The following is a 22,548-nucleotide window of genomic DNA, read 5'->3' as shown; positions in this document are numbered from 1 at the left end:
TAAATTTAAAATTGACTGATGAACACAGACAAAATTCTTTTTTCAGAATTAAAATATTTTTTTAATATTACTTACTGAATGTAGTTTATAAATTCCTTTAAATCCCATCTCAAAATCACTCTAAGTCAAAAACAGTCTGGACACCTAATTAGTAAAAAGTAACTCTGTTTGCTGCAGGTGTTTTTGCACGGGATGTCATCGCTCCCCGAACCTGCTTTGGACCAATGGTGGGCCAGCATTGCAGCAATGTAGATCTGTCTGATTGGCCAGAAAAGGACACGCCTCAAATATGGAAGGTCAGTGCATTGGTGTATTTATTCAATTTAATAAATGAATAAAAAGCTGAAGGAGCTAACGTCGCACTTTTGATGTCGCAGATGTATCATAATAACGTGCTGGAGTTCTGCATCGTCACAACAGATGAGAACGAATGCAACTGGATGATGTTTGTCCGCAAGGCAAGGTACGACCCGCAGTGTAACTAACAATTTGGTAACTTTATCTTATGTGTTAAAACTGAGCGATGTTGTTTATTCAGGACGTGTGAGCAGCAGAACCTGGTGGCGTACCCTGCCAACGGCAAACTGTTCTTCTGTACGACCACTGAGATCCACCCGGACCAGGAGCTGCTCTTCTATTACAGCAGAGACTACTGCAGATTGTTGGGTGAGGGGAAACTGAGTCCAGTCTTTCCATCTCTTCTAAATGTGTTGAAAATGTATTATTATAAAGTGATAATTTGCTATTTGGTGTCTGTGCAGGTGTTCCTCAGATGCCCGATGGCCAGATGTGCCAGTGTGGTAAAGAGTGCTCCTCCTTCAATGAGCTCAAGTCACACCTGGGCAGCCATAACAGCAACCACAACCATAATCAGCCTCAACACAACCACAGCCCACAGCAACAGGACCACTGTCAACAACAGCAGCAGCAGCCACAGGAGCAACAACCGCAACAACAGCAACACGCCCACCAGGATGAGAAACTCACCAACGGAACCTCCAGCTCCTCCTCTTCTCCGTGGCCCTGCCACGCTCCCTCCACGGGACAAACGCACAACGAAAGCTGCGCACGCAGGGACGGCAGTGACAGAAACTCTGATAATAACCCAAGGGTCAAAGGACAGGGTCACGTGCGGGAGAAGAAATTCAAGTGTAGCATGTGCTCCCAGGCCTTTATCACTTCCACTAAGCTCAACTTGCACTTTATGGGACATGTGGGAATGAAACCCCACAAGTGTGAATACTGCAGCAAGGCCTTCAGCGATCCCAGCAACCTTAGGATGCACCTCAAGATCCACACAGGTAAATGTAATATATATATTTATATATATATCTATATATAAATATATATGTGTATGTAAATATGTATGTAAATATATACATCCACTTTTTCCTACACCAACAAAGGCATCACTGGTGATTCTTTCACCTAGAAGCCTGACATCTTTCTCCACTGATAATCTATGACTTTTTTAGATTGTTTACCTTTTTTTCGATCGTCTCACAGGTCAGAAGAACTTCAAATGTACAGTCTGTGAAAAGTCGTTCACACAGAAATCCCACGTGGCGTCACACATGCTCATTCACACCGGCGCCGAGAAGCTCAAGTGTGACCTCTGTGAACGGACTTTCCTCAGGAAGCACGACCTGAAGCAGCACATGTTCTCACATACACAGTATGTCACTTACCTGAATGTTGGGAAAAAACTTGCTCATTTTGTCTTTAACTGATAATTTCACATATTTCTGTCCCTAAACAGTGAGCGTCGAATACAGTGCCCAAAGTGCAACAAACACTTCCTGAAGACTAACCACCTGAAGAAGCACATGAACTCGCACGAGGGCCGCAGAGACTTTGTCTGCGAGAAATGCCATAAAGCGTTTCTCACCAAATACCACCTCACCCGTCACCTCAAGATCTGCAAAGGCCCCAAAGCCGAGAGGGCGTCACGCAAGGAGCAGGACATAGAAGAGGATGAGGAGGAGGAGGAGGATGAAGGTGACAGCAGGGGGGAAGGAGGAAAAGGAAGAGACAGATTGATTGACTCCACAAGTAATGAAGATTGTGGTTTAGATGTTGGAGGATACAACTCTGACAAGTCCCCATCGCCGCCTCATTGATGACCACAGTGCCTCTTGTTGGTTTGTTTTTTTGTTGCCTCAACACTAATGTAATATCTTGCCAAGTATCATTTACTACATTGTAATTGTCACATTTAATATAAAAACGTTTCGGAAAGATCTATACTTTGAATAATGTTTCGTTCAAATTCGTGTTTCTTTCCTTAATTCAGTGAAACTCTGTGCAATAGTATTGGTTCATAGAATTTTGTGGGGTTTTTTTTTGCTCTTATAAGTTATAATTGTTATTTTGTCTGTTTAAACTTTTCCAGCCAATCATTGTACGTTCAGAATAACCTGACTCCTTATTTATTGAATAAATCATTTTCTTTTCATGTTCAAATTTTCTTTCTTTTATGTTAACCCATTGAATTGAGGTCTGAGCAGCGGTAGAGAATATTAAAATATACTTACATTTGAATTAACCATCGTATCATATTCAACACCCTGTGTAACTCCACACAGCTGAGGGCAGGTAGCGCCCTCACGTGGACAAAGAATTCAAGTCGGAAGGCTGATAATGGTAAGCTCCTAAATAAAATGACCAAACGGACCATTTTTGGAGTAGAATGCGTTAGAAACTGACTAAATTTGCTTTTAATGTGCCCATGATAGAACGGGTTATATGTAACAACATTTGTATAAAATATTAAGAAAAAAACAAATATAAAACAAACCCAAATACAGTGGGTAGTGTCAATCATATCGTAAAAATATAAGTAAAAAGTGTTTTTTTCTTGTTCTCTGTTTCTCGATTTATTAGACTCACCAATCTTATTAGGTTAACCATTTTACAACGCAAACCTTTTTTGAAAAAAAAAAAAAGCAGAAACCTAAGTCCCTCCTACCGGAAGTAGAAAGTGTAGCTTCCGGTTCAGTACAAATCATGCAGCGCCGCGGTTGTCATTCTCGTTAGCGTGGTAGGAAACGTCTTTATGTTTTTCTAAAACTTCTAACTTTATTTTCTCTAAAATTCTTTATATTCCTTACTCGCAAACACCTATACATACATTTTCAAACTTATAGCTAAACCTACGTCATTTTCCTACATTTCCTTTCATGTGTATTTGTCCTTATTGTTAGCTAATTTTAGCTCTGTGTTATAGCTGTAAGTTGAGGGACAGTTATGACCCCCTGTCTTTAATGTAGGTCATGCATAGTAAACAGTTGTTAGTTCTGCACCCTCTGTTTGCGTGATATTTTTTTTCCTTTTCACCATGGTCCTGAGTCTCTCATTTTTGTAACTTGGCTTCTTGTGTCAGCTTAAACATTGAGGAGAGCATAAGACCATGTTTACTCCACCGAAGGAGGTGATGCCCAGTATGATTGACAGTGCTCTGAGGATGAGGAGAGAGGAGCAGGCTCGGCAGGTTGTCCTCGCCTGGGCTGTGCTTAACGTCTCTCTGGCCGGCATGATCTACACTGAGATGTGAGTTCTTCAAACAGTTGCTTCCAGTTGTAGTTTTTACCCTAGGCAGCGAACCATCTTTTTTGTATCTTGCTCTTTTAAAGGTCGGGGAACTTGCTGAGTCGATACTACAACATCACCTACTGGCCTATCTGGTACATTGGTAAGACAGAACAACTGTTTAATTTTTAAGGCATATCAATAAAAAACTTACATACTTGCAGATGTGTAGGTGTTTACAAATTGTTAGCTTTTAATTAGCACTTGTTGTTTCTCAAATGACAAACCGGCCTGTCCTCCAACCTCAAGAATTAGAAGTTGTTGTTTTTTGAAATTCTTAGTACAACATTCTGAAATTTTCTCCTTTGATTTCAAAATTTAGTATATTATATATATTTTAGATTTTTATTTTTAGGTTGTTTGTGTATTTTAATTACTTCATTCTGCAATGTGTCATTTAGTTTTAAAGTCTCTGTAAAAATAAACATTTATTGAATGTAAAACAATTGCATATAAACAATAATTCTAGAGTTTGGGGTTTTTTTGTTTACTGTGTGAAGTTTAACGCTTTGTATTGTATGTGTTTCTTATATGTTTGTCTTCTGTAGAACTGTTGTTAGCGTCTCTCTTCAGCCTCAACGCTCTTTTTGACTTCTGGAAATATTTCAAATATACTATGGCACCATCTACTATCGCTGTATCCCCTGAACAGCATCTCCTGCTGGGGCTCAGAAACACAAGTGAGACTTAGTTTTCTCAGTGTTTTATTTCACATGTTGGGATCAAAAAAAGTTCATCTTAAATCTTAAATCTTAAATAATTCTTTTGAATGTAGGTATACAGGCCTCTCCGCCACAGAGGCAGGAAAAAAAGGAGACTCCTGCTCCGGCGCAGTTGTCTCCCCTGCAGGGTCAAAGTGTGCTGAGTTTCAGCCCCTCTCGATCTGCCACCATCAACCCAAAGTTCTCCCCGAGCTGTGTTCCTGGCTACAGTGCTTCACTCAGCCCATCCACTCCAAACAATGCTGGGGGGGGCTTCTCTCCCTCAGTTGCTTATGGAAAGGTATGATATTCACACCATTGATATATCTTCTCAAAGGTAATATAAGAATTAAACAGAATAACCTTATTGCATATCTCACATGACTCTCCACTGCAGGTGTTGAACTACAGTCCCTCCCCTGGTTCATCTCCTTACCCCAGCAGCATTGGTCCAGCAGAGGGCTCCAACCTAAGGGCTAGGTATCGCACGTCGCCCTCAGTGTTTAATTCCCCTGGAAGCAAAGAGGACTGCATGGATGATCTGAAAAGCCTGGAGAGGTTCCTCCGGACAGAGGAGGAGAAGAGTCACCGCAGCCAGCTAGGTAGATACAGAAACTGTAGGAACGTCAGAATCATTGTCATTATTGATTGGTCAGATTAATATGTCTCACAATATTCAATTGGTCCCAATAAAAAACATTTCTGCATGCACAACGTGCAAATAAAAACCTTTGTCGTCCTTTGTAGGAAGTCCAGAGTCTGTGTCTCCGAACCACAGTCCAACATTCTGGAACTACAACCGCTCAGTCGGTGACTACACTCAGAGCCTGCGGAAGTTCCTGTACCAGCCCGCCTGTCGCTCCCAGGCTCCATCTGCACACAAAGATGAGACAGATCTGGGCTCCAAACAGGCAGCAGAGGAGGTTTGACCATCTGAACTGTTGTGACTCTGTTTGTCTGCAGTAACAAAGCTACTGTCAGACATATTGATGTGACTGATGTATTTACCTCGTTTTTTGTGTAGGTGTGGGCCAGAATCACAACCAGCCGTCCTGTCGTGGACCACATTGATAGCTGGACGGCCAAGCTTAGAAATGTGAGTTCAGACGTTCCGTTAGAACTATTAAATGTTGAAGTTCCCCGTATTATGGATTACATGTTAATAATTTTTACACACAGTGGATAAGTGATACAATCCTGGTGCCTTTGGTGAAGGAAATCGACTCGATCAACAGTCAGCTCAGGCGGATGGGATCTCCTGAGCTCCAGATAGGAGGTAAACATATTGGGCTGCCAAAAGCTGCATGTGCAGCTCCAGAAATTTGAAGACAAAATTACATCATGTATTAAAAGACTCGTGACTTTCCCTCTTTTCTCCACTAGAGGCAAGCATCAGCAGCCTGAAGCAGGCGGCCGTGATGAAAGCATCAGCCATACCCACCATAACCTCAATCGTACAGTACCTGGACATCACACCAAACCAGGAATATCTAGTGGAGCGGATCAAAGGTGGGTCCACCTGAAACTCTAGTCTGGTGGTGGGCAAACTTTTTGGCTCACAGGCCAAAATGAGCTTCATAATTTGGCTGGCGGGCCGGTTCAGTATTGGTTGGATCTAAATATAATGCAATACAGAATAATTTGAATAAAATGCACAAGAATAATCCTAAACTTTTAAAAATTGTTTTTCACAATTGATGTCTTGGCCATCTAGGGATTACAGTTGAATTGTTTATCATACCTCGTACCAGTGTCTGTAACTGTGCATTTTATGGTGCTGTTTTGTTGATTTCAGAGCTCGCACACAGTGGCTGCATGAGCTCTTTTCGTTGGAACAAAGGAGGAGACCTGAAGAATAGAAAGTGGGACACGGACCTCCCCTCTGACTGTGCTGTAGGTACACTCATACAACAACTTATTTAACAAAAACTGTTTTACTTCCTGCCTCGCTAAAAACAAAAACTTCCAAAGTTAATTTTGTAATTTTCTATAGACCTTAGTGATTGTGCTGAATAAACACAATAATAAATATTGCAGTAATTTGATGCCGTTTGTTGAATTTTCTCTTTACTATATAACATCATAAATAGATTTCATTTTCACTAGTTCTTTTTTCTCTGAGTGAATAAGATAAAGAGCAGGTCTGTTGCTGTTCTACTTTTTATAGTCTCCCTCTTGATTTCGGAACGTGTCCTGTCATAGTTTGGTCTGTGCTCTAGTTACTTTACAGCAACAGTCTTCCTGCCTTTACTGATCAGGATTAAGCAGCCAAGTGTGTTATACTGACTGGCACATCAGTGTCCCTAAAATCAGGTCACTCTTATATTTTTACCTCCTCAGATCCTCATGAATATGTTTTGCACCTATTTGGACTCCAGACTGCCCCCACATCCAAAGTACCCCGATGGGAAGACCTTTACTTCGCAGCACTTCAGCCACACGCCAGACAAACCTGGTAGGAAACGGTCAAGATTGTTGGGATGTTGTTCCTGCCCACGTCTGTGTCAGACGTTTTTTTTCCTTGATGCTGATTGGGTTCTTGTGCTCTTCTGTAGATGTAACCAAAGAGAACCTCTTCTGTATCCACCAGAGCAGCACCACTCCTCCTCACTACCAGCTCATCTACCAGGGGAACATCTACAGTCTTCCCAAGGTGAGAAATGAATTACATAATTAGTCTATTCTTGATAATGTGGCCCTCAAATGAGTTGAGGGCCACATCTGAGGCGGTCTCAAACTCAAATGAGTTGAGGGCCACATCTGAGGGAAACCTCATTGGAGGGTCATATCAGTGTTCGATGTCTATACAAAAAAATGGTAAAATGCTAGATTATCATTCTTAAATAAACAACTAAAGCATTATAATTAAAAAAAAATTAAAAATGTAATTCAAAGGAAACACCTAATGGCAGGTCAGTTATGAAGATTTGTGTCAAAATATTTTATATGATGCTTTAACAGTAAACTGCCAGCTCTATATAAACAGTGTTACTTCAATGACCTTTGACCTCTGTTACAGGGCAGGAACAACCTTTTCCACACCATCCTCATGTTTCTCTTTGTTATTAAAACCAAGGAGTCTGGCATGTTGGGGTGAGTATTCAAAGTAATTATAGCTACATCATGTGTAGATAAAGAGTCAAAAACATGCAATGTTGAATACATTTCCAACACGTGGTTCTGCAGCACAGTTGTGGATTGTGTTACTGTAAATGTTCAACTTGACCTTTTAGACCTTGATAACTGGCTCGCCTTTCATATTTTTCTTCAGGAGGGCAAATCTCGGACTCTCGGGCGTGAACATCCTGTGGATCTTTGAAGATTGATGCGTTTATAATGTGCATATGGAGGATTACCGTGAGTGCTGCACACACCGGTTGTAAACTCAGACTGGCTCTTCATTTTGTAATTCACATCATTTAAGTCAGGATTTTTTTTCTCTATCATGCTGCTGTGAGCTTACCATACAACACAGAGCTGTGGTTTTATCATTGGTTTTGTTATTTTTGTATTTTGTATTTGTCGGCGCGGCAGAAATGTAAATATGACACAGTTTGGGTCGGAGAGGGCAACGACCTGGTTAAACTGAATGTAAATACATGTTGACATGTTCCGTTACAGTAGCATCTGTGACTTTTTTAGCTAGCGTGCTGGTTTGTTTTTTGTTGTAAAATGAATGCCTGCAGTGACAGAGATGGTGCTTAAATTTACTTTAAAAACTGATGCCTCCTGGAAAGTCTCTGGCACACTCTCAGTAACCGAGGATAACTTGTGATTTGCTGAAAAACGAACAGAAAACCTCGTTGTCGCCAAAGTCTTTGCTCTGATTGTACAGAAAGTCATTTATGACATTTAAAACTTTTTACATGCTCACATGCCTTACAGTACTTGCTTATTCTGTAAAATGTCACTTGAAAGGATGAATAAAATTTAGATACAAAATTCTCTTGTTCATTTCTCTCTTGAGTTGAGCCTATTTAGCTTAGTTTCCTGGACGGCCACATGGTGGCAATATAGCCCAACTGAGTAGTAATGTCAAATTTGACCTTACGCTTGTTCCCATCATCTTTAACGACACTGTACATCCACTATATGTGCTATTAGCAGATATGAACAGTGATTTACAACACATATTGGTTGTTTTTAAAATATTGCCTGTCACTAGTAGATGAGGACAAACCGTTTTTCTAAGGAGTTAATGGGATAACAATGTGTCCTTGAAAAGAAGAGTGATTATCTGAAGGATATGGTGCGGAATTTACAAGCTTTGTAGATAATACGATTTTTTCCAAGCCTGATTTCTAAATATTTAGAAAATCAAACATGTATGTGTTTACTAAATACATTATTATGTGGTAACAACCGTGTTTGTTTTGTAGTTTTTATTTTCAGTTCAAAACTAAATTTCCCACAAAGCTGTTTACATTGTAGTTTCGCCCGCTGGGAAATGCAGTTAAAATCTCATCTGAGAGTATTTCCGTCTAAATACTATACATATACAGGGTGTTGTTCGTAATTTATATTCATTTATTTACACAAACACGAGTGTCAGTGGTGTGTTTATTAACGCAGCTTAAGAGACTTGAGGGCAGGGGGCGTAGAAAACACGCAGAGAACTACAACGCCCAGGATAGACCTGGGCCGCTGTCGCACCGCGCTGCTCATATCCGCTTGACTTGCTCTCAGTGTTGGAAAAAGGACTTTGAGAAACTGCAGCGATGTCAGTCCAGGTTGTGGCAGCGAAAATGGCAGAGGTCGAGCTGAAAGACGTCCCCGCAGGCAAAGAGCTGCCGATGAAGTCTGCACTTTCACCCACGTCGGATGGCAAGGGTGTCGGTAGGAACGAGCCGCACGAGGCCGGTTCCTCCGCTGCTGCGTCCCCGTCAGTGGAGTCCTCTGCCAAAGCCGGGGAATCCAGCCTGGGTTTGCTCACCCCGAACCCCGCTAAGATGCCGCAGGCGTCGGCTATGAAGCGGACGGACCCGCAGGAGAACGGCGGAGAGGCTTTTGTCAACCGTGACGGTACCGTGGCCGAGGCTCCGCGTATGAAAAAGGTAGGTCGGTAACGAGACAACCATTTTATTCTCGTCATAGCCGCTCATATGCTCGCTGATATTGAAGCTCCTCGCCGCATTGGAAGCTCCGTGGCTTTGTGTGACGATGCTAACAGGCTAACTCCAAACCAAAAGCTGATTCGGCGGTGTCATTTTTGGACTGCATTTATGATGCTAGCTGCGAATAAAGCAGTGAAGAATGTATTAGTTGTTAATCGACTAAAATTGAGCAGCTTCACTGTTTAAAAGTGACAATTAAAACTTTGCGTCAAGAGGCAACTAACGGTCTCTGTCAAACTTGTCAAAAGTTCTAATTTAAGTTTTATTCTAAATATCTCGTCATCATCACGTATGTATTAACTGTTTCTTCACACTAATATTGATCGCTGATGTTTGTTATTCAAACATTTAAAGGTAGAGTCTACGCAGATTTACCCCTGTGTTGTTGATCAATAACAACATCTTTACACTTAGCTTAAATGTATTTCTTTGTTTTCAAGAACCAACTCTTAATTTGTTAAATATATTGTCAGGCTAAAGCTGAGGAAACGGAACTAAATATTTCAACCATGAGTCCCAGTTAGTCACCACGACCAGTTGGTGAAAAAAAAAAAGATCTTGTTGTGATGATAAATACTGTATATGTAAACTGAGGGGAACAAACGTGACCCGATGTAGGTTTGATGCAATAGGGTGGTGTGAACTATCTGGTTTACCCCTCAAACTGTTACCTTTACAAAAGTCGGCACTCATTTTGTACAGTCTGTGATCCCACATCAGGCACAGTTGCCAAATATGTGATGACCTTAATATGATTCGCTATCACGAAAATACAAGATTGTTTCGCTGTCGTATATTTTGGCAAGAAGCTAAATGCTCAAGTTTACACCTAAAAAAATAGCTTCCCAAATAGCCTTTTAGCTTCTGTGGTTAGTGTATCCTGTATGACAGTAAACACTGAAGTCGATATATTTTTGCTGGTCTTTGAATGTTTCATTACTGGGTAAATCACAGCAAAAGTCGACATCATTAGGCTAGGCACCTCTAGTATAATTGACTGTTTCTGTCAGCAATGTTGTCCTGCCGCTGTGGTGTGAATCAAACATAGCTGATCTCGGTTGTGCCTTATGGTAATTTTATAGCTGCGTGATCTCGGTTGTGCCTTATGGTAATTTTACTGCCAAATTGGATTGTGATTTACAAAGAATAAATAGAACTCAGTCCTTGTCACAAGAAATTAAACACTTCAGGGGAAGAAAGTCTTTTGGTAAATGAGGTGGCAGTGAAAAGTAACCACAACTTTCCTAATTATAACCTGACTTTCTTCTAAAACCAATGGAATTTTTTTTTTCTTTTTTTACTTTATAACGTAGCGTCAGCATTTTGTGTCCACGCGGTGTATCGACTCTGTTATAAACACAGTATATTCCCTTCAACTACTAAATTACAACACTGAACTTTTTTTTTTCGTCTCAAAACAATTCAAGAAACAACTCCACTTCCACTTCTGGTTCACATGATACCTTATTCCATGACAGTACAAGCACATGATATTCTTGCTGTATGTATGATGCTGTGGTTCTCTCTGCTTAGGTTTACTGTTTGCATCGAATGATGACTCAGGTATCAATATTAAATATAATTTAATTTAATTTTGCATACAAAGCGGTGCGGGACTAATCAATTTATTGGCACTTGGAGTGGAATGGGTGTTACAACATTCCATTAATCAGACCGGTTTTCTCCAGTCTGATGGAACCTTACGGGAATCTTTGACTGAGGTGACGTGTTCAAATGGAGTCTTGACTTTTTTGCAGTTATCCAAAAAAAAAAAAAACTGCTCTTAAATCCTCTTATCTGCCTGTGCTGTACAGGCTTGATTAGTCCTTGATTGATAAGGCCAATGTTCAAGGAAAGGTCTGTTTGTGATAAGGAGGTGGCTGCCAACTTCATTGTTTGATTCTAGGTGTTAGTTGACATGTGATTTATACGGCGCGGTCCCCGGAGTGCACTTTGGTTGTGGTGGCCAGGTTCAAACAATAACTTTTATTCTGTGTATTCTAAACAATGGGTCATTATTGTCCTTTAGACACAGGCTTCAGTCCCATAATTGTTTATTTTTTTAATGCAATCTGAGGGACAATGAACGCTATTCATTGTAAAATTATGACATAAGAATTTAGGGACAAGGACTGACTTCACAAACACGTCCACAGTTTTGAGGAGAAAGTCGTCCTCACCCATTAGACAGCCCCTAAAGACATTTGAGTACAAAATGACCCACAGTGCAATAGCCGGAGAGTGCAGTGTGAGGATGGACCATAGACCAACAGCATCTGTGAGCAGATGGCTCTACATCCCCGAGACTCTGAATGAAAGCAGGCATCTGGAGGGCCACCTGCAGCCGGGAGCACTGGGTCCACAGTGTCAACCTCATCTGAGGCGCAGCACGAAGCTCGACACGGAAAACAACAACCACGTCTGGATTATAGAGGAGACCAAGTTCTCTTACAGGACCATGGTACAGATGGTGTTAGTCTCCAAGATTCTATTCGATGGAATTGTATTCATGCCTGTTTATTTGATATGAAATGAAACCCTGCTGATCATTTTCCGAGGCCTTGTCCTGCGAGTCGTTAGGTATGTTGTAAACAATTCAACGATAGTGTTTAATCATTTTTTGTGTACTCATAGCCATACTTTAAACCAAGGTGGGGGCCGCCAGGAGGCGCTAGGAGGGAAGATGTAAAAAAATGCAAAAAACTTTTTGTAAGCTGTTTACACAAATGTTAAGATTAATTATTTCCACCACCTTTTAGTACACCCAGACTGTAGCAATCAAAGTCAGAAAAATGTTGTTTAAGTACTGTATATGTGTACACAGGACAAGGCACAGAACATACTCACAACAGCAGATATGGTTGTATGGACTGATGTGCTTTTAATACAAGTGACATCACTGTCTCTAATCTCTTTCTGGTAAAACCTTGTATGGGCTCATTTTTTTTAAATCCCCATGTTATCATTACATCACGCCATTGACACAAAAAGAAAATATCTCTGCACTTCTTTAATTTCGCCATTTCTGTGCGCGTAAAACATGCTTGTGTGGTTAAAACCGTGGCTCCCGGGATTAGCGGCGGCACCTCTTTTTTTTGGTCATTTTTTGGTTAAACGGTTAACCCTTCAGTGCCCAAACTGGTGACCAATGCATTTCATAATACACTCATTATTTTCCATTGTGTGTTATTGATCCTAGAAATGTAAAAGAAATGTGTGCGATTGTTAAAGTAATTTCATGGTTATTGTGAGCTGGAGTAAGAGACGCAATAAATAAATTGCAACACAGATTAATCTATCACATTAGGGTGGATAATCTGCTGTCACTACATTTGTATAATTCGATTCTGTAGTGTACACCCTATGGGACAAGAGGCTCCGTGCAGCTTATTTATAGACCATGAAGCATAGTGGCTCCTAGGCCACACTGCATTATAGATGTTCATCCCTAGCCTGGCCTTGAGCATCTGCCTACGCTGCAGCCAAAGGTAAGCGACGCAGCAGAGGATGCAGATATGCGGGCAGCAGTGTTGACTGACTGGATGACGGAGCAGCCGTTAATCCCTGCCTCTATCATGTCATCACATGATGGGATTAAAAAGCCTGCTCTCTGTTATGGTTGGTTCCAGATGTAAGCTGTTCGAGTCCCAGATGATGATTTCTTTTGTGTGTGTGTGTCCCACAAGGACTTGTCAAGTGAATGTCTGATTTCTGAGAAGCGGTAAATAGGAGTCATAAAAACAAGCCTGTTACTGGCTGAGGCTGTCAGGTCCTGTCACCAGAGTCACCTTCCCCATTGTCTTTTTCCCGATGACTTTTCAACTCATGTTTGGCTGATGATTAACTGGTTCGACGCACCGACCAATCAGAAGTGTCATCCCTATCACAGTGTTAGGAAACCTTTCAAGAAGTGTACTTCTAGCTGGTTTTATAAAAAGCCAAGAGGAGGTTGTGCTGAAGATGACGTCACCTCTCTCTAAGCTGTTGCTGCTGCTGTTAATGCTCACAGGTTAACAGGCTTACAGTAACCTGTAGCTGCTGTGTTGAAGAATGTGGAGTTTACAGTCAGTGATACCAATGACAGACATGCTAAGCTAAGGTGAAACTGCACAGTGTCTGTAAAAATATTGGAGTGGTTTCCAAAGTGCGGAGGGTGGCCCCTTAGAGGACATGATGATACAAGGTGGCCACAGCAAGGCAAAATATTTTTCAAATTTAATATTTTCTTTATTTTTCACGTGGGAAAATTGCACAGGTTTGTTATTGTATTTGCTTTCTTGCACGAGGAGAAGTTTTGTGGGAATTGCAAAATTTCCCCACTTGACTGTCCAGGGCAACACATCTTCCTATGGCCCATGTGTGTTTCCACAGCTTAGCAAACAGAACGCTTTATAGCTTATAGATACTCACTCCCGTAACCATTGTACGCATTTGTTTAATCCGTGTGTGTGACAACCTGGTTGTTAGTTAACCACTAAAGTATTGGTTCATTCTGAACTCTGCCCTGTTAACGTTGTCATCTTCATCTAGTTGTGCCTGCCACAGAGGAGAACACAGTATTTTTCTTCCCCTAGACTCTCATTTGTGAGTCACCTCAGCAATCAGGCCGGCGTGTGTTTTTGTCCGTTGGTGAGCACAGTGTTTAATTACACATGTTATCCTGTGGGGATGCTGTCGTCTTCTTACTGACGTCCTGTCCTGCTTCAGCAAGTCTTTGGTCTTTAACACAACTGTTGAGGTGAATGTTTGTTCTCTCTGGCACATAACACAGGACGAAATCACGACCACTTGGTTTCAATAAGTAACGGTAAACAAATCCATTTGAAACATACGTTTGTTGACTAGTTAATGGACTTGGAAAAACGTTTTTATGTTAAGCTGACTGATTTTGGTCAAGGGTTTGTTAGTTAATGTACTACAACTGTACTGTTCAGTACAGGGCGTTTGGTTTTAGCACATTTGTTCAGTCCATGTGTGTGACCATACATTTTGGAAACGTGTCCAGGGTTACCATGGTAATGCAGTCGAAACCCAAATCCCAACCCCACTGGAACAAAATTAATTGAGATTAATTGTTGAATCCTGACAGTAAAATATAGCATAAATCAACACATAACCAGCAGATTCCTTATCGCAGTGAGTCCACTGGCCGTTTGCTAGGTGCCCCCTCTTTGGCAGAATTATACATAACACTTTTACTGCCTGGTTACAGTGTACAAACTCAACAGCAGATGTTTTGTATGTGTGGCAGGAGGAATTAGGCAGCTCAGTGTGAGCCATAAAAATAGTTTATTTTGCTGATTTGCTTTCCTCTAAATCAAGGTTAGACAGTAGTCTTGTAATTCATGGTAAAATGAAGTCATTTCTGATTAAACAAAGCAGCACTGTACTTTGGACATTAGGAGGAATGTCACAGAACGACACGTTCATATTGTGAGCATCACGCTGTAACACTTGATCTGACAGCCTTGGGAGAAACGTGTTGTACAACAGCATGCATTCACACACAAAGTGAGGCTCAGGTGTTTTACCCACCTGACCTTTTCTGTTACTCAACCCAAGCCCTAAACCAGTGTTAATCAGACACCAGAAACCATCAGAGCGAGAAACTCCACTCTCCCTGTGTCTCTGTTCTCGTAGACACCCTGCCGAGGCCTGTATCTTTTTATGTGGTCTAATGTGTATTAAATAATAGACTGAGCACCGGCATGTGTCTGACAGATGGTTATTTGAGCCGTGCTAATGCAGGATATGGCAGATTATTCAAAGTTCTTTCCAACTATGTGTGAATTTTGCGATTCTTGGATTTTGTTGAGGTTTTCTTAGTGTAAGAAATGTGCACAAATTACAGGGATATAAAATGCACCTCTGTTGCACCAGTGTACCAAAAAACCATGCAAGTGAATGGATAGAATTTTACCAACAAGTGAAAATGTGAAACTATGTACATGGATAGAATTTTACAAACAAGTGAAAATGTGAAACTATGTACAAATAAAAAAGGAAATAAATAAAAATAGAAATGAAATAAAATGGTGCCTGTTTAGTTGAACACAACGATGATATAAACACAGGAATTGAGTCACAAGGAGATCTTCAACTGCGTAACTGTAACTAATGAAAATGAAAAATCTTCCTACCAATTAAGTCATCTGAATGACTCATATTTGTTAGTCTTTCTGCAAATTACATGTGACAGATACTAAAATAAGAAATCAGTTCTTTATTTTCTAAGTACATCGACCATTTCCAATCCTATGTTGAGAACACTTTAAATTCCCTGACAGCCTTTTCCTCGCCGCAATCATTAAACGCTGTTCTGCTGAGTCTTTTGCTGTTGGTTATTGATTCTTCGTGAATGAGGAAAGCAAGTTTGACCATTGTAAGGGGTCACATGGGAAGTGCTGAATCATTCAACTGCATTTTTAACGAATTAACCGTAGACAAATGTGTTTGAAGCCACTAGAGCATGGAGATCTGACGGTTTAATACAATTGAATATACCTTATCGCTCCTGTCTGGAAACGTCCCATACAGTCATGTGCATACCTTACATGTATCTGCCTGTAAAAAATACCATGAAGAAAAAAACATCTCTTTTTAGCCTTCAAAGACCAATATTGCAAAAATAACGACTTGGTTTACACAACAATATCTGGCCTTTGAAGTTTCTCTTTGATATAAAATGCTGAATAGTGGAAAGTTGAAAGAACCGATGCAGGATTGTCAGTAATCTAAAATTGCAGCATGTGTTTGAGAATATTCACTAGACCATGGAGTCATCCATGGAACTTTAGCAGCAGTGCAAAACCAACCACCGTCAAAAGCTACAAACAGCCTGGTTGCATGAAAATTCTAAAAAAGCAACATTCTTGACATTCTTATTTATTCTACATTTGACTTTTTTGGCTGTGCGGGGAAACAAATTGCAGCCAGATTATGATTTGAAAATCTGGGACCCCTAATCATTCTCTCCCATATGGCTGGTGCTGCTGAAGACCAACAATTATGTAACACTACTGTTGATGGTGCAAAGGATTCCAGCTCTGATCAATGCCTGAATCCCATTGCGACCCTTTGTGAGCAGTATGTGCAGTCAACGGAACAGGATGAAAAGGTACATTTAAAAAAGAAATGCTTTCAAAAATGTTTCAGTTGCTAAAACACAAAGGCTTTACATTTTATAACGAAGCAGGTCTTGAGGATTTGTGCTAATCACGGAGTATTAGTCTTGTGCTTTCACTCAAAAGAGGAATTATGCTGTTAAATGCAAAAAAGGCACAGATGGAAAAAAAATCAATAAGTGCAGGGAGAGAATTTGCTCTTGGTAAAAGCAGGTGCATAATGTAAATAAAGGATTGTCTAGGATTGATCCATTATTAACATTCTGAACTAGCAAACCCATTGTCCGGACAAAACTGCTAAGAATTGAATAAAAATACAATAACCTTAAAATCAGTGAGAGAAAAGCTAATTCTTCGTTAGACATTGAACAAAATTCGAATTGGTCTTAGGCTACATGATCTGACCAAGGTTGGCTTTTTAAAAAAATGCATTCAGGAACTTTTTTTATCATCAAAGTTTTCCAAAAGTAGGAAGGTTGTGTTTATCGTATGATGCTTTTCAAACGCTGAACGTTTTTGCTCTTGGCCTGTAATGCAGAGATGTCTTCACGCTAATTACTTTGTGTTTTTGTTGGTCTGATCTCGCTTGTGGTGGAGTCATGACCGGAGTAATTGGATGATCCAAATGTTGATCTTGCTGACAGCAAATCTTAAATGCTAAAACGTAAACTAAAGTATTCAGAATTGGAATATTCTTGGGAAAAGTACCACAGAGTTGGAACCACTACCCGAATGTTTTGAATTAATGGTCACTTTCAAATTTACTCCACACTTGTTCGTCATTTTTTTTGGGACCTTATTTCTTTTCAGTAATCGTTGCTGTCCAAAAACAATACCACAGTTTTTGAAGATGCTTTTAAAGTTTATATAAAAACAGACACTTCTCCCACCTGTATTTACTCCACGGGGTGGCCCATTGCATTATTGTGGTTGTGCTTAGCTGGTGATTTGAGTCGAGCAGTTTTGAATTCTGTTCTCGGTCAGGCCTGGCTTATCACACAGCCATTATGTCTCTTGTTTCTTTTATACCAGACAGACATGCAACCAAAAAGGACCACCCTGAAAGACTGAAGTACTCTGAAGTATTCTTTTACATTCTTTCACAGCAAAAAAGGGTATTGCTACCACTATACTTCAGAGTTTTAGATTTAGATTGTCAGGATATTTCTGTCCCAACAAACAAGAGCGTTGAAGTTTTTTGTGTATATGACAAACTAATCAAATAAAACCCTTGAAGTTCACTTCCATGTTTGAAGTACAGTATGCTATATCTGTGTTTTGGGGGAAATACCCGTCTAAGCTTTACTTTGTTCCAAGTAAAATTCCCAGAAATGCAGTTCGGTTAGGCTATAAGAGCTTAGGGAGGGCTGTACTGTAAAAGTCAAATGACTAGATGATCTCATACTGAAATTAGCTAACACCGTGGAGACAATGAAAATAAACTGTAGGTGTGGATACAACCTGTGCTCTAGAGTACATGGTTCGGTTCTTTTGCACCCCTTAATTTAAAGTTTACCATAAATCTCTCTACGTTACTGTGAAACTCTGCCTAGCAGCAGCAGAGTAATGTATTTGAAAACATGGGTTTTTAGGCCCCTGCTGGTGCTGTTGTGCAACTATACTATATGTCCTGGCTGTCAGAGCTACCCATGGTTTGGGCTATTATGAATGTATCAATCTTTTTAATGACCTATGAGTAGGACAGTCTTTCAAATCTTCCCCTAATGCTCCTCTTCACTTCTCATAGAACCATGCATGTTTATTTAGGCTTTATTCAATTTTGAGGTTAGCCAAAAGTCAAGCAATCTCTGACTTTCAACTTTTCAACCATCTGTTTTGACACCTGGTACGTGTGCTGATCTCTCTGGAGACAACCCCGTCCTAGGTTCTGGCTTGTGTCTCTCATGCTGTGGTATTTGATTTATCTGATGTGGTAGCTCTGTGGTGAATGCTGGTATTGGTGCTAATGCTGTTAGTTATTGTTTAGTTCCACTGTTCCTGAGTGCACCCCCCCCACACTCCTTATCTGCAGCAGTTGTTACTCAATTCCTGCTTCGTCACTGCAGCTTGGTATACACCAATAGGGCCGAGCGTGATTAGTTCATTGAGTTACATATTATCCCGGTTTAAGCTGTCATGCAAACTGTGGTTCGTAGAGGAGTGAATGAAGGCAAACGTAGAGAGCTCACTCTCCGTAAGAGCTGCCTCTACACAGGAAACCAAATTAGTTTGAAATTGTAAACCCTAGGTTTGGTTACATTTGAACAAATACAGACATTGAGTGTGTGATTTTGTGTGCGTAGCCCGAAGGATCGTTACCCACACACAGAAGTGGACATTAAGTATAAGCTTACCATTCAGGCTGACCTGGAATGCTGCTTCCCACTCGGCACACATGCGAACAGAAGGCCAACGTTGTTTTCAAAAAGTGCTGCCTCACAAAAAGCCTTCACAAAGGCTGAAATGAACCCCAACACACCCATCTGTCTGCTCTGCTTCCTATTAGTCAGAGCCAACCACTGACTGGAAGACAGGACTCAACAAGGCTGAGGATGAAGTACATTAGAGATATTCATACAAATAAAAAAAATCAATGCAATAAGCCTAAAGACATTAATATAGCATTAACATAATATTCTAATGTAATATGAAAACAGTGAAAGTCTAAAGACATTAATATAGCATTAACATCATATTCTAATGTAATATGAAAACAGTGACAAAAAATATACCTATACAGGAAGAAAATGTTAAATGCTAAATAGTTTTGGTGGTAATGTGTAATAACTGAACCACATTATTCCGTTGACTGGTACAACTGTAGATGGGGTATCTCTGCATTGGTTATTTAAATAATATGGCGTTGCAAGACACTGTATGTATGTATATATATATATATATATATAAATATATATATATATATAGTTACTGCTGAGTACCTCTTCTGGGATCCACTGCATTGTTTTTTTTACATCTGTAATCGACATATTTATGTATTTCTAATCTTTTTAAATGATTTTGCTTTTAGGTGTTGACTTTACCACAAAAGTGACTTATTTGACACCCGTCAAAGTTGTTCTATTTCCTGATATGAAAATATTGATTCTGATCAGATTACACTTTTCAGACGTAACTAGAGACAAACAGCTGCCATTATGACACATACATTCAAAAATAACCCAACTCGGTTCTCCGTGGATGTGCCTTTGATGTAATTATAACTTACAGTGAGAGACTGCTATTTTGGCCCATTTGAGAGTTGACGGGAAGAAACTCATACATATACGTGAAGCAGCAAACACTCTGGCTACTACTTATTTAGATGTGCGCAAAAAAAGTATAACAGTCAGTGATGTTAGCAGCACTAATTACAGGCAGTGGTCATATTTAGAATTGCATGTTGCACACTTGTATTTAGAGATATATGAGAGGATTGTTCAAAACAAAAATAGAACCATTGTTATCCTCGTTTATCAGGGGGTCGCTGCAGTCGTGGTTCACGTAATGACTAGGCTTTACCAGCAGAGAATCCGACCACTGCTGTCCAAATGGATGGATGAATGATTTGAGTACAAGCCATTCAATCACTGACCTATCTTTAGGTCAGTTTTTCAACAGATCAGATCAATGTTCATCACTCTGCTGATGGTGGGATTGGAGGTTATTTGAAGACAGTTTTTAGATGGGATCACTAAGCCTCAGGCCTCGGAGCTGTGTCCTATTTTAGTTGTGCAGCAAGACCCTTCTACTCAACACAGTTACTCTGTTTGTTAGAGGACAAGAGAGAGTAAATTTCCAGGTTATTGTTTATTAGTTTGTCTAAGAATATTTGCACTTCTGAACTTCTTGCCCCTACAAACCACTGCTTGTCCTTGAAGGATATGTGACGCCTGGGTTCTTGGCACTCTTTCTGGCTTTAGTAACAAGAACAAGGCATGTGAAAGGGAAGAGCAAAAGAAAGCCTTGATTACGGCTGTTCCCGTCTCCTCCCTCTCTGCTGAGAAGCAGGTAGGGTTTAATCTGTCACTAAGCCCAGGCATTCATTGCCTGTTTTCCTCTGGTGTCAGTGTCCCTGGCTTTTAAAGTTGACTATTGGACCATATCAGAGGGACAGAGATTGTTGTAGTGGGCAACGCTCACCTTAGTTGGCCATGAATTATTTCCATGGGATAACCTGCAGTGTAGCACTAGGGACAGGGGCAATGGTAGGATTTCTGTTCACCATGCAAGACCTCAGGGTTTGATTCGACTTACTGTCCCAACTGTCTTCCCCTATTGGGAGGGTGAGGCCAAAACTGGCATCCAGCACCAAACTATTCCATGTCACTGTGTTGACTTGTTGCCATCATATTAACTGAAATTATTATAATAAGCTTGGGTGACTCTGGCTTGTGTATCAGCAGCAGTGCTACAGTATGTACTTGATTTAGTACAACGGAAACCAATAGATTAGAATAGATTCAAGCTTTAATCTAATTTAGTGCACACTTTTGCTTGCCATCAGTACAACTGTACTTAGTTTTCCTTTGCGATTTCACCAGCTTAACCAAGCAGAAACATCAAATGTTACGTTAATGTAAACTTAGGTGTGTGATGTAAACAAGTTGCAGGATCTGGTCTCCTGTGACTGATGGTTAATTAACATCTCTTAAATACATATTCTGAGAAGTATTTCCTGTGGTACCGGTCCAGACATTAGTAGTTGGTACAAATGTGTACCAATGACTCAGGAAGGGTCAGGTGTACAGCTGGTAATGTGTGCATTTGTCGTGTTTGTCTTGTTGAACACACATTTATCATTATTTGCAGTTTGAATACTGTGTGTATTAGTCGGCAGTAAATGTTCTTACATCACACGCAGACGCCGCCTTCTCACCCCCAGGGCAGTACACTACACTACACTACACTTGGATACATTTACATGTCGAGCCCAGTCACGCTCACTGACCGCCTCGTTCTAGCTTCTGCTTCCTTCCTTCCTTCCTTCCTTCACCTCGTTCTAGCTTCTGCTACCTTCCTTCCTTCCTTCCTTCCTGCTTTCCTTCCGTCCTTCCTTCCTTCTTCCTTTCCTTCTATCCTTCCTTTCTACCTTCCTTCTTTGAGGGACGTTGACCTTGGTCAAGGTCATAACACCTCTGTGTCACATACCTCCCATCTTTGCTCTCGAATCAGCACAAGAACATACATTGTCAGGGATTTTTTTCACATGCTCTTGTGAATATGCCTTGTCATCTCTGGTCCACATATTTCTTGACAGTCAACATTACTCCTGACTCTAAACTCAGTTAGAGGCAGTGACGTGTGAAACCAAGCATTAGTTAGACACAGGCAGAGTACAGGAATGATATAACGTGTTGCCTCCTGCTGGGCTGTTAAAGGAAAAGATGTTACACATTAAAGATGGTCAGTGTGCTCTATTGAAATCATAGTATGAATGTTCTGATTTTTAAAAAACAGTCTGAAATCTGTAATTGTATTATCATTTTATTAAATGTGTCAACAAAATCAATGAATTTTCTTGCATTTCAGGCAGAAATCGCTCTGTACTTTTGTGTTAATCTAAAGAATCATTCAGGGTTTGTTTGGCCTCGGAGGTCGTACATTGTCCTATGCACTCGACAGTGATGTCGTCAAGCTTGATTGTGAATCGTGTCAGACAAACCAGTTCTGCCATGATACAGGGCTTTTTGTTCCTTGTTAAAATCCAAGGCAGCGCAGGCTGGATTTGTTCTTTTCAGTGCAGTGTAAGTTGAATCAGAGGCCACTGTATCCCAGACTGTGGCACTGCGTTTGATCTTACTCCAATCACAAATTACGTTTCTTTTTTCTTTTTTTTTTTCATTTTCCAAATGAGGAGACAAGAGTAGCACTTTCGGAAAACAAAAAGAGACAAACTCTCATTCTGCTACAATCTCTTTTTGATCTTTCTGATTTCTTTTTTTTTATCCCCAAAAGCGATCCGAAGCAGTTAAACATGATGAGACACATCCACACAGCTCTTTGATGTACCATCAGAGAGCA

At 40.4% G+C, this 22,548-nt stretch overlaps 3 protein-coding genes across 5 annotated transcripts in view; all 3 read left to right on the top strand.

Annotated features, from left to right (window-relative positions):
* Nucleotides 1-2,542, top strand: part of prdm4 (PR domain containing 4) — a 4,995-nt gene extending 2,453 nt beyond the window's left edge. The window contains exons 7-12 of one of the 2 annotated variants that reach the window (XM_008315883.3): nucleotides 178-296; nucleotides 378-463; nucleotides 539-666; nucleotides 762-1,301; nucleotides 1,507-1,675; nucleotides 1,760-2,542. In XM_008315883.3, the coding sequence (XP_008314105.2) occupies nucleotides 178-296; nucleotides 378-463; nucleotides 539-666; nucleotides 762-1,301; nucleotides 1,507-1,675; nucleotides 1,760-2,120 (1,403 nt within the window). In that variant the 3' untranslated portion in view covers nucleotides 2,121-2,542. The remainder of the gene's footprint in view (nucleotides 1-177; nucleotides 297-377; nucleotides 464-538; nucleotides 667-761; nucleotides 1,302-1,506; nucleotides 1,676-1,759) is intronic. The other variant, XM_008315885.3, reaches the window with a different exon arrangement.
* A 407-nt stretch (nucleotides 2,543-2,949) lies between these two features.
* tmem209 (transmembrane protein 209) lies at nucleotides 2,950-8,231 on the top strand. Of its 2 annotated transcripts, none has more exons than XM_008315851.3 (15): nucleotides 2,950-3,040; nucleotides 3,383-3,549; nucleotides 3,633-3,691; nucleotides 4,137-4,268; nucleotides 4,364-4,590; nucleotides 4,687-4,891; nucleotides 5,037-5,212; nucleotides 5,314-5,385; nucleotides 5,469-5,565; nucleotides 5,673-5,798; nucleotides 6,085-6,182; nucleotides 6,630-6,744; nucleotides 6,845-6,942; nucleotides 7,309-7,382; nucleotides 7,561-8,231. In XM_008315851.3, exons 2-15 carry the CDS (start codon nucleotides 3,410-3,412, stop codon nucleotides 7,613-7,615), a joined length of 1,674 nt encoding a protein of 557 aa, XP_008314073.1. In that variant the 5' UTR covers nucleotides 2,950-3,040; nucleotides 3,383-3,409; the 3' UTR covers nucleotides 7,616-8,231. The 2 variants fall into 2 exon arrangements, with proteins under 2 accessions (XP_008314073.1, XP_024912957.1); XM_025057189.1 differs by having other exon boundaries at nucleotides 3,017-3,040; nucleotides 3,428-3,549.
* Nucleotides 8,232-8,913: 682 nt separating this feature from the next.
* The window catches only part of ahcyl2b (adenosylhomocysteinase like 2b), a 39,822-nt gene continuing 26,187 nt past the window's right edge, over nucleotides 8,914-22,548 (top strand). The window contains exon 1 of the mRNA XM_008315852.3: nucleotides 8,914-9,343. Within this exon, the coding sequence (XP_008314074.1) occupies nucleotides 9,008-9,343 (336 nt within the window). The 5' untranslated portion in view covers nucleotides 8,914-9,007. The remainder of the gene's footprint in view (nucleotides 9,344-22,548) is intronic.

This window comes from Cynoglossus semilaevis, chromosome 8 (genome assembly GCF_000523025.1).
Source record: "Cynoglossus semilaevis isolate Cse_v1.0 chromosome 8, Cse_v1.0, whole genome shotgun sequence".
Lineage (NCBI taxonomy): Eukaryota > Metazoa > Chordata > Actinopteri > Pleuronectiformes > Cynoglossidae > Cynoglossus > Cynoglossus semilaevis.
Note: the sequence above shows the minus strand (reverse complement) of the source record. Positions and strands in the feature narration are given on the sequence as shown.

Coding starts and splice junctions, on each gene's coding strand:
- tmem209 (XM_008315851.3), top strand. CDS start 3,410: ATGTTTACTCCACCGAAGGAGGTGATGCCCAGTATGATTGACAGTGCT. Junction 4,269..4,363: donor GCTGGGGCTCAGAAACACAA/GTGAGACTTAGT, acceptor TTTTGAATGTAG/GTATACAGGCCTCTCCGCCA. Junction 7,383..7,560: donor AAGGAGTCTGGCATGTTGGG/GTGAGTATTCAA, acceptor ATTTTTCTTCAG/GAGGGCAAATCTCGGACTCT.